Source organism: Erinaceus europaeus, chromosome 8 (assembly GCF_950295315.1).
Source record: "Erinaceus europaeus chromosome 8, mEriEur2.1, whole genome shotgun sequence".
Classification (NCBI taxonomy): domain Eukaryota; kingdom Metazoa; phylum Chordata; class Mammalia; order Eulipotyphla; family Erinaceidae; genus Erinaceus; species Erinaceus europaeus.
Window position 1 is genome coordinate 35,505,082 of NC_080169.1, and position 12,312 is coordinate 35,517,393.

General features: G+C 33.0%; 1 protein-coding gene across 2 annotated transcripts in view; it reads right to left on the bottom strand.

Moving 5' to 3' along the window:
- Positions 1-12,312, bottom strand: part of AHR (aryl hydrocarbon receptor) — a 39,294-nt gene that overhangs the window by 2,721 nt on the left and 24,261 nt on the right. For both annotated transcript variants that reach the window (XM_007534482.3, XM_060196137.1), the window contains exons 4-10: positions 10,450-10,539; positions 8,081-8,204; positions 6,255-6,379; positions 5,543-5,745; positions 4,767-4,876; positions 4,080-4,221; positions 1,008-2,241 (exon numbers count right to left, since the gene is read on the bottom strand). In XM_007534482.3, the coding sequence (XP_007534544.1) occupies positions 1,008-2,241; positions 4,080-4,221; positions 4,767-4,876; positions 5,543-5,745; positions 6,255-6,379; positions 8,081-8,204; positions 10,450-10,539 (2,028 nt within the window). The remainder of the gene's footprint in view (positions 1-1,007; positions 2,242-4,079; positions 4,222-4,766; positions 4,877-5,542; positions 5,746-6,254; positions 6,380-8,080; positions 8,205-10,449; positions 10,540-12,312) is intronic.

A 12,312-nucleotide genomic window follows, 5' to 3' on the forward strand; every position in this document is an offset into this window, starting at 1 on the left:
ACTGTATCTCAACATAGTAACAGTTATACACTACAATTGTATTAAGTGGTGAATGAGACATGGATGTCCACTTAAGTCAGAATGTCCTTATTTACATCAGAACAACTAGGCAAGATTAAAGTAACATTTTAAAATTAGGGTACATTGTATAGAATATAAACGGTGAACAGACCAGCAAACTTAAGTGAGAATTTTCTTCAAACTTAACTACACTTTCTAACAGAAAAACGTGAATACTGACACATTCAAATAAAGTATACTTCCTCCTATAAGGGTTCTGTTAAATATCTGAACAATAAAATTATAACATTATTATATTATAGAAAGTAAGATAAATTGACTTTTTAAAGAATGCCAGAAAAGAGTTTCTTTTTAAATTTACAGGATGAAATAAAGATCTGGGTGATCAGGCAGTGGTGTACATTACAATGTTCAAGAACCAAGGTTCAAGCCCTTGCAAGAGGAAAGCTTCATGAGTGGTGAAGCAGTGCTAGGTGTCTTTCTTTTTCTCTGTATCTTCCCATTCCCTTTTTATCTTTCTGGCTCTATCCAAAAATGAATACATTTCTGGCATATAAGATAGAGAGATTCCAAAAGAACTCTGAGGAAGTAGCTTATAAATGAATTCAAGGATCATTTAGGGCAAAGGAATTTAAAGAAAGTATACTTGTTTACTGAATTTAACCTTATTCTGAAAATATATATATATATATTTGAACTTTGAAAAATTATTTTAAATTCAAATGAATTTTAAAGTTTAAATTTATAAAAGGATGTACATATTTAACTGTTTTCATCTCATCGCATAGTAACTTTGATATTACTTTAGTCCTCAATCTGTTTATGATTCTGGCCAATATATTTTTATTGATATACTACATATGTATTGGCTTATAAGAAGTAGCCACTGAATATTAGATTAAATCTTATATAATCTTATATAACTGATATAAATTTATAACTCATGTTTAGAATGTAGAAGAATCATCTATAGGGTTTATTCTTACCTTGTTTAAAAATGTATGTGGGCCTGGTGTTGTCGGATTGTACTGCATCTGAGCTACATGGCTGTGCTGAGGTTCTGACTGGTACATTGACAGAGCTCCAGCATAACATGTCTGTGGACTTACTATGTTTGATGGTGGATTTAATTCATGGTTTTGGTTTTCAGGAACTTGCAAACACATAGAAAAATCTTCCAAATTATTACTAGTACAAGAGTAAGGGGATGGCTCAAAATTCCCTATGGTAAAGTCCACTTGTGTTTCCTCAGATGGATGTGATAACACAGTGTAATTATAAGGTAGAAAGTTCTGTGTAAAAGGCATAGTGTCAGTCTCAGATTTGTAGGGAAATTCTTGATGGGTCATAGGCATGTCTGAAAAGACATTATATTGTTGCATACCCTGCTGAGGACAACCAAAAGGCACTGATTGGTTAGAGTTCCAATTTGCAAACATGGCATTAACTTGCATATGCTGCATTTTCTGACACAGCTGTTGCTGCTGTTCTACTGTTACATGTTTTTGATGATGCTGTAGTTGGTGCTGCTGTTCTAACTGTAATTGCTCTTGTACCATACAACTTGAATTCAGAGCCACAGATTGTGGTTGTTGGTAACCAGAGGATTCAAAGGTTGACTTATTTAAAGAATCTTGGACATATGTTAGGATTTCATCTACATCAATGTCTCTGAAGTCATCCTCACTACTAGGCAAGTCAGTTCTAAAAAATTCTTCATTCTGTTTCATGTGCTTGATATCTTCAAAATCAATACCTAAGTACTTCATAATGCTATACAAGTCACTGTTCTTATTATCTGAGAGTCCAGCATGACCTTCAGTGTGTGTTGAGTTCACTTCTTGAGACTGGCCCATTGGTTCATGTTTCAGAATATTATCAGTATTTGTTGGTATAATATTGTCTTGCCAAGCACTGTGATTATTCATAGATTCGTTAAAAATTTTTCTTTCAAAAGGTGCATTACTTGTAGTAGGATAAAAATAAATAGACTCATCTTGTTGCATCATGGCACCCAAGAGAGAACTGGGGTTGCAAGATTCCATGTTTAGAGCTGATTTAGTAGCAGAATCTCTAGCAGCAATTTCTGTTCTTGTTGATAAGGGATCCAACACGGGAGGAAAAGGGCTGGTTAACTCATATAAAACGGCTTCTCCAGTGGTAAACATAAAAGGCAGCTTCAAATTTCGTTTTCGTAAATGTTCTGTTCCTTCTTCATCTCTAGAATTGTGTGTGAGTGAACATATATCAGAGAGAATAGTATCTTAGGTAGCAAAATACGTTTAGGTTTGACAGCAGAAAAAGAGCTATTTTGATGTAATTTTTTTCCTGATGACTGAGGCTATAAAAATATTTTCTTTTTAGCCAAATGTAAAAAAGTTATAACCTGTCCAAACACTGAGGTATAGATGTCACCCGAACGTGCAGTTGGTGACTCCAGTGACATCCAACACAAACAATACATTTCATGCAGTATAAAGTTTCAACCTATAAGAACTGAGAAAACTGAGTAGAAGATACTTAACAAAATCAAACATAAAACTCAGAAGTTCTACACTGACATAATTAAAAAAAATGAAACTTAGAAACTTTTAAATGGAAAATAATTCGTAAGTCAAGGCACAGAGAACAATATTACTATTTATTTATACATATATATATTTATATATATATATTTATATATATATATATGTTACATAGATTAATTTCTACTCAAATGAGCCCACAACTCATGGAGAAAAATAATCTTAGGTCTTATGTTTTTTTTTTATTCTGCTACTAATTAATGGCATATTCAAAATATCAGTTTACCACCCTTAGGCTGAGGCTAAGACTGAAACTGATAACTGTTTTCATGTACTTGGAAGATTTAGCATACATGTGTTTTTCTCCCTAATTATAGTTTTAACATAGTTCCATCAAAAGTCTAATAGATTTTCAGGTAGGAATTAACACCTAAAATACATAGTGATGTATAAAGGTTAGAGAAGAGCCCCATCAGTCTTGAGGGGGAAAAAAAAAGCTAAACTAACACAATGTTGTACATGCACTCAGATATGAAGACTTATTATTAGCAACATACACTAATTAAGAAAGTGCTGTTGGTCCACTTGGCAGAGTGCCTACTTTGTCATGTGTCTGATCTGGGTTCAAGCCCGCAATACACCACATGGGACTATTGCTTCACTGAGGGAAGCTTTAGTGCTATGGTGTCTCTTGTTCTCTCTGAAGTAGGACTATAGCAATGAAGTCCTGGCAATGACCAAATAATAAAAAGTAAATAAAAACAAATCTGTAGTTGATTCAAAAAAGAAAACTAAACCAATAGAACATGAGCTCATTAACAGAACCACAGACACAAGTTCTAAAACAAAATGCAGTACAGTGAGGAACAAAAAAGATGGTTTTTACAGACTTAATACTGGTCAACTGAATATACATATTAAGTAAAAGAGTAAAATTCACCTTGATCCTCTCTTAAATCCCAAATATCAAATATGCAACTATTTCACAAAGTACTATTTTTTCAGGATCTATATGAAGCTTGAAAATCACCAATCAGAAAATATACTCATTTTTTTTCCTGTGTCAGGGCCTTTGCTCATGGATTTGATAATTTATATTTGAGAGAGAGAGAGATATGATTAAAAAAAGACACCATAGTAAGACCACTCTGTCATCAGAGAGCATGCCCTGTGCTGTGGTGTTCCTGTATGATGACACCAAGATACGGACTCTGGGCCACGCACATTTGCACTGTACAGACTCCAGTGTTCTATTTATTCCATAGGTGGCACCCAATTACTTTCTTTTCATCTTTTCTTCCTATAATTGAAATAATATATTTTATACTGTCTCCACAGCTCTACACACTTTCTTTCTTATATGTACTGGGTTGTTGGAAAAGTCACAAGTATTTTTCTGTGCAAAAATGGGTTATGACTTTTCTGACAACTCAATGTTTCCATAATTCTTAGAATTTAAGTTTCCATATAAGAGTATTTATAAAACAAATTATCATAAAATTTTAAAAAGGTATTCTAAAATGTTGTGCTTACGTTAGAGGTCTCTGAGTTGCAATGATATAATCTGGTCTTCCGTTTTTATAAACTAATCGTGCATTAGACTGGACCCAGGTCCATCGCTTTGCTTTGGTAAGAAGCCTGAACACTATCATGCCACTCTCTCCAGTCTTGATCACTAAAATTGAAAAAATAAATTATTAACCTCCAAATCAATATTAATTAAGGAAAATCTTTAAAACAAAGAACCCGAATTATTTAAACCCTTATTATTACTGAAGGTGACCGATACGTGACAACTTTAAATAAAACTTATTGAATGCATAAAAATAGTTCTTTAGGATTCATTTCTGTACTATTTCAGACTGAATTTATTATTTAAAAATGAAGATTTACTCTAGTCTTATGAAATGGGAATAGTTTAGAAAAAAAACTTTTCAAATAGAAAACACACCCTACAGCTTAATGCATATTATATAAAGTATAAATTTAATGGTCTGTAAATTAATGATGCCATTAAAAAGCTCCAGAGGAAATCACAGGACAGTCATTTTCATAGTAAATCACTCTATTTGTGTGGCAACTGTAGAGCAATTAATAAATTAAGAGTATAATTTAGGTTAATCACCAAATGCTATGAGGCAGAATTTTATCCAAATAGTTTCCTTGAGCAATACTACTATGTAATATTTTTGAACATGTTCATAAGCAATGATGACTTACTCCGGGTATGGTATTCAGCACAATAAAGCATATCAGCAGCATGAATAAACTGATATCCTGATCCTTTCATGCACAGCTCTGCTTCAGTATAGCCTAAAATAACTGTTCCTCTGTTTTATTAAAAGGTAAAATAAAAATGAAAATAAAATTTAGCAAAGTTATCAACACAAATTCATTTAGGAGAAGCTGTTTTCTGTATTTTTTAGGTGACATTTAGCATTTCAATTTAGCAGAGAAAAATAAATCCTACCTACGTAACTACTTTCTTTTGCTTAGGGTTGTAAATTTCAGACTACTTTCATTTCCTAAAGAGCATGAAAATTAGAGTTAAAGATGAAATTAACTGGTAGGTAAAACTAAATTTTCAATTAAAATCTAAAATGTTTCTTGATCCATTTTTGAAGGGCAGTTTTTTTTTCAAATCCCTCTGCAGTTTAATTTAGAAATGAGAAAGTGATATGTTTTGATATAAAATAAATGCGTAATAATCTCATAGTTGATAAATTTTTGAATGTTACTAAACTAGTACTAAAAATCAAAGTTTTATAATTTAAATGTGTTAAACAAATATATAAACAATAAATGTCATCAATATACTACGAAGTATACTATTGTTTATTATTCAGACATTACTACAAGTATAAAAATTATAGTAGTTGTGACAAAAGGCTATATAGAAAGAAAATAATTATAATCTGTATATATATTTTACATTCTGACAAATTTATAATAAAATCTATGTTTGATGACATCAAAAGAGAAAAATTTTCACTTACTTGGCATCACAACCAGTAGGTGTAAAGTCTAGTTTATGTTTGGTTCTAAAGATGAAATTTTTTATTCGGATTTCAAGTATGGATGGTGGCTGAAGTGGAGTAGCTATTGCAAATAAAGCGAGCTGAGGTGGAAGCATTGATCCATCTTTCCCCTTTTTGTTCTGTCCATGAAGATACTTTAATCTTCCTTGGAAGTTCATTGTCTTAAAACACAAAAATGCTCATTAAAGTCAACAGTCAAAATCATTACTTTTTAAAAGGTTCTATCATTGCCATTTCCATGGTGTTCGATAATCCCATAAAATATTTCTGGATGACAACTGCTATGTTTCCCTTTTCCCATCTCTCATAGTAAGCACACTGAATTTGCCTCAATGTGCGGTTTGACAACTGTTCAACCAGGTAACTGGCCATAAGAATATCTGTGTACTTCTCTGAGAAGGCAACTTCCCTATCATTCTTACTTGGCACAGCTCCTTGCACACAACTCAATATATATTTTTTGACTAACCAATGATAAAATCATCAAGTGGACTTTCTCCTGATAGCCCAAACTAGGGTTGGTCCTCACAAAGTAAAGTATATGCTCTACTGGGTCCCAACACATTTATAACATACATTTTATAGCCAAAGAAGACTGGTCTCACTAAATAGAGCAATTTGAAAATAGTAAGGTTTATCTATCAAATACCAGATTTATTTTCCACCTTACCAGAAAACCAGAAGAATTATCTAGCAGACATCTTAATCTACATATGAAGCACCTCTCCATAAAAGAAGAGTGTTCTGGAGGAAGCTGGGCTGGATTATAATAGACTGCTGCCTGTTCATTGGCATCTGAAAAAAAAAATAACAGCAATATAAATTTCCTTTTCATTTTGATTCAAAATTAAATGTTTGAATAACTGAAATGTGTATTGATTTTCAAACTGGAATCTGTATTCTGAAGACAGAAACAATCATTTCCTGGTAGAACTACTTGAAAATAAAATTCAATGGATGTCACCTATTACTACATGAAACAGTACCTAGTAAATTCAGATTTCTGTTGAGTTACCATTGTCAACAACTTCCACATTTTCTAATGTTTTTTTTTCTCTTTTTAATACTTACATAAACTTCAAAAAAAAACACTACTTATATTGAGAAAAGTATTTTTTATCAGTACTTGCATATACTAGTTTGGTTCATTATTTGGTATGTTTCAAACACTGAACTATTTACTCATAATTATTAACCTAGCACATGTCTTTCCCAAAAGACAGTAACATGAGTTTCTATATTACTGAGTATGGTAATACTTTTTTACTTGAAAGAGCTGTCAAAATCTCTCTTATACACTCATTACCAGGGCCCTAGACAAGGAATCCTGGGATTCCCACACAGACATGATGATGGCCCTAGACTTCTAACAGATTCCTCTTTCCGCTGTCACTGGTCATCTCCATCAGGAACAATATAATGGGTCCCTTTGCAGCCCCCTAGAGGCCCTTCCCCTCAGTATGTATCAATAATGGTAGAGACTGCCCCATTCTCTGAAGGGAGACTGGGCCAAAATACTCTACCACTCTAGGAAGATAGGTCCAGCAGTGAGTTTAGCCTAGAATGTTCCTATCTATGACCTCAGAGTGTGAGCTCAGACCAACAGGGTTGCAGAGGTTACACAGGCTCCTGTGTTGAATATGGGCCCCAGATCAAATCAATGGGGTTTACAGTTAACAATATTTATATGATTTTCCCATATTTGGGAGCTACTATCTTCCCCGATCCAACTTTCCACTCCTATTTCCAACTCTAACACCATCTCCCCAGACAATACCTTGGGTCCACCTGCATGTTAGCTATAGGGCTCAGACAAAAACTGGTGAAGTCATGGGCCCCTTGGAATATACCTAAAATTGACCTACTAACTTTTTCCAAAATGGAGACCCCCAAATCTCATCTGCTATATTCTTGCCTTTAGGTTCATAATTAGTCAACAATTCGTTCTGCTTTATATTTTAATGCTTTTCAGTCATCAAGTTGCAAATGCTACCAAGACACCAATCTGACTTCCCCTGGTAGAGGACCTCATCAATGTACCCTGGGACTCCACCTCTCCAGAGCCCTGCCCCACTAGGCAAAGATAGAAACAGGCTGGGAGTGTGGGTAGACCTGCCAATGTTCATGTTCAATAGGCAATTACAGAAGCCACAACTTCCACCTTCTGCACCCCATAATGATGCCTGGGTCCATGCTCCCATATAAAGAATAGGAAAGCTTTCAAGGAAGGGATGGGCTGGGATACAGAAGTCTGGTAGTTGGAATTGTATGGAATTGTACCCCTTTTATCCTATGGACTTGTTGATATTTTATATTTTATAAATGCATTTTAAAAAGTATCCCTTATACAATCAGGCTCTTTGTGACATGACCCTGGTCAACATTTACAGATTCACATTTTTCTATTTCTTCCTAACCTTTACCCTGGAGTTACTTCCTTTTGCAAAAATTATATTAAAAAAATCCTTAATATAATCTTTTAGCAAACATTCTCACCATCAACTCTTTGTCCAGAGTCTGTACTCTGTGTGGAGTTTAATGCCCAGTGAAGCTGACGCTGAAATTCAGCTCGGTCTTCAGTATGGATAAGTTCATAAGCACTCTGATGTATGACATCAGACTAAACAGAGAGAAAAACATCATGGGAAAAAGTATACAGATTAAAGAAAATTGCTAAAATAATATCAAAATTTACCAAGATTCGTGAATTTCAGCAATGTTTATGAGTCAAAATTTAACTGATTGCAATGATATCTGGTCAGTCAAGATATGAAAAGAAAACAAACAAAAAAAAGAGAACAGTGCAATAGCTAATACATCAAAAGTTATTTGTCATCACTTCCCTACGCAAATGCAAATGCTTTCCAGTCAAATCACTTCCTCATTCCTTACTTACAGTGTACGAAGTTCTGCTTATTTCTACTCATTTATTGATTTTCTAATCCTACCTCTTTCATGAAATATGCCTAAACAACCAGTTGCCTTTTACTTCTCTAAGCTTAATAGCATAAACTATGTGCTATGTAATTTTAAATTCATATAATTATCTCTTTGCTGTTCAAGCTTCAGTGTTAAAGTAATGGTGATTTTATTTGGTACAGATTTCATTGAATAAGGGATTATTTTATAATATCATAAACTTTTCTCTGCATCTCAGCATTTGCTATGGCATTAAGCCTTTAAAACTAAAATCAGCATTTTTCTAACTTTATTGCAACTCTTGGTAAAAGACGACACCTATTTTCTATCACACATATAAGCACATATGGAAAATATACACACTTTGCTGTGGGAGATGTTATCATATATTCTATTTATTTCTAAACAAAGAGTTGATAAAAATCCAAATATATCAATTTCTCTACCCACTAATGAGTTACAACTTAGTTTTTAAAATGGTGTTTAACTACTACTGATATTGAATGTGGATGTTTTTTAAAGACTGCATACCTAGGTTGCATGTATATGAGAAAAACTTGCTACAAGTTAATTTCTTTCACATCTTCTCAATCAGGTTATCAAATAATGATAAAGATAGGTATGCAATTTGTTAAGTTTCAAACAGGATACAAGCAGTATTGTGTTTTCATTAAAATTTTAAAAGACAAATTTTACTCTGTGGCAGTGTAGTTTACTCATTAAGACTTCTATCTCCTGTGAACTCAGTTCTCTAGCATTAAAGCATTCTTGTAACACCTATCACAAAAATGCCAGAACTACTATCAGAAACACAGGTTGGCATATACACGTTCCCTTTAACAAAATAAATTAGTGACTTTCATTGCATATAGAAAACAGCTTCAACTCCAGTATACATAGTATACACAGTTTTATTTGAATGAGAAACCGTGGCATCACCAATGAACCTGCTAGAAAAGCATATTCATAGGCTCCATTCTAACTCATAAATCAGAACACTTGAGAATAAGGCCTTAAGGGCCTATTTAGATTTATCAAATTCTTCAAGTGATTCCATGTACAGTAAAATTTAGATTTAGTAAAATATAAGAAGAGCTACCACTCAAGTTTACTTACAAAATGTTCTCAAACATTGGTTTAGTTTATTTTAATTTTAACAATCTTTATTTATTAGATAGAAACAGCCAGAAGAGGGAAGGGGGAGACAGAGAGGGAGAGAGTCAGAGAAACACCTGCAGCACTGCTTCACCACTTGCAAAGCTTTCCCCTTTCAGGTGGGGACCAGGGGCTTGATCCTGGGTCCTTGTGCATTGTAACATGTGCACTTAACCCAGTGAACCACCAGTTGGCCCCTAGATAAGTTCTTATCCCTCAAATGTGGCAATAACAATGCTATTAAACAAATCAGATATATTTAGTGCTTATAGGTAGTTCTATCTTTCTTCCCTCCACAGCCGTACCTGAATCCTACACTTATTTAGGCTAGTTTAAATCTTTCCTTCAGGGAAATGTTTTATAATCCAGTTGAAATTAGAATTAAAAATATATGGCAACTGTTCCCTTTGCTTGTGCTTTTCGATATTGATTAATTTATTTCATAGCTGTCACATACCCCCATAGCATATTAACCTAATTTGATAAATGTTCTTGTCTACTTCCATCCAAACCTCATTTACATCCTTATACACATTTCCCTCATAAGAGATTTTCAATAAGTGAAAGAAACAAGGTATCCACTAATTACATAAATATTCTAAGAAATCATATTGCACAATAAGTAATAGTATAAAGTATACTAGCTCAAATATCTATTTTATGCTATAGGGCATGTTAACTAATATTTTATATATAAATTATCTACTGAATCTCTAAAGTTTGATATGCAAACAGAAATTTTATTTTCTATAAAAAAATACAAAAGCCTAGGGGAAAAAAGGTTTATTTACCTGCTGAAATCCTAGGTAATCTTGTATGGTAGAAGAAGCATAAAAGACTAAACCATCTGTAGTGACAACCAACACAAAGCCATTTAAAGCCTACAAAGAAGCAAAATTATGAAGTTAGAAATATGACTAATTTTTACTCATATGTACTGTCAGTTGAGGCTGCTATTATGATTGCTGAAAAATATGTACATCACAATGGTTAAAACATGGCTAGTGAGAGTGTGCTTGCAGGGTGTAGCTTACAGGATTTAAATGTGAGAAGTCAAAGGTTAATAATAAAAACAATGATAAACAAAGGCAACAAAATGGGGATAAAATAACCTCTAGAAGCAGTGGATTTGTAGTGCAGGCACCCAGCTCCAGCAATAACCCTGGAGGCAAAAAAAAATAGTGATAAAAATATTGTTTGTTTTTTAAAAAAAGATCCGATAATCTTTGTGTAAAATTATTTACACCATTTGAAATTTAAATACTTTCAAAATAAAACATAGAAAATTTAACTGGGGAACAGACTACATATAAAATACATATAATAGACACACAATACTAATATACATATGAAAAACAGATGTACAGAAAATATGGTCCTTTTAATTACTTATCTACTTAGCCTTGAAGTTACCACTTAATACAATATGTTATTCCTATTTTTTCCTGCCCTTTTGACTTTGCTTGCTTGAGGTCAATTATTTTTTTATTTCCTTTTTTTAGTTTTGAAGTTATACTCTCTTTCCTTTGTATATATTTCCTATTATTTCTTTGTATAATCAAGTCCAATACTGATACTAATATAATCCTCTTAAATAACTAAAGTATTTAGATCATGTTACATTTTCACATACCTTAAGCATTGTTGTAACATCCTTTAAATTCTGTCAGATTTTACATTTCATGTTTCAATTCAACATGGCACTTGATCTATATATTTCACTACTGATTGTGACTAAACTTTTCTGAAACTCTCTTCATATAAAAAGAAACAGAGTTTTTAGTTTCAGAACAAAGTCGATTGGAGTTAAAGACTTGCACTGGATTACTGTCTCTTATCAACAGTGTAGCTTTATTTACTTCTTCAAGTCTCAGTAGCATCACAGGATAAACAAGCACTTTATTAGGTAAATATGACATGTTATCTCTTCTAACTTAGTACCTCAGTGCTAAGGTACTACAAAAATATCAGATTGTGGAAATACAAACATTCTTATGATCACACATCAAGAAACTACAAAGGTATATAATAACAATTAATTAATTTATCACTTAGGAAACCACTACATATCAACTTGAACACATTAAGTTATTTATTTAAAGGATTACCAAGATATTGCCCCCTTAAGATACTCACAAAGTCCAACAGATACCCCATTATTAGAAGAGGTGAATGTATTAAGTCAGTCTTCCTTTTCAACCTTCTTTCAAGGGTTTTGTGCTATTATACTTACAAAAGCTTTAATAATCAACACTTCTAAAATGAAGTATTCTTAAATTTTCATTGCTACTTTTTACCACTATAATTTCTAATTTATTATTTTCTAGTTATTATTTATCATTTATTATAATTTCTGTTTATTTTGGATGAAAACACAGATAAATTGAGAGGGTCAGAAAGATGGGAAGAAGAGAGGATGAGTCCTACAGCACTGTTTCACCATTCCTGAAGCTTCCCTTCAGTGAGTCTTGCCCAAAAGCTTGACTGAGTGTCCTTACTGTAATGTGTAGAAACAACTGAGAGCACCACTGCCCAGACCCTGCCCAGCCCCTGCCCACTATTCTAACTCCTCATCCTGAAAATTGCTTCTTTCTAGAGAATGATATCCATTAAGTATATAAATATAAGCATATCACATTTTTTGTACTTCATTG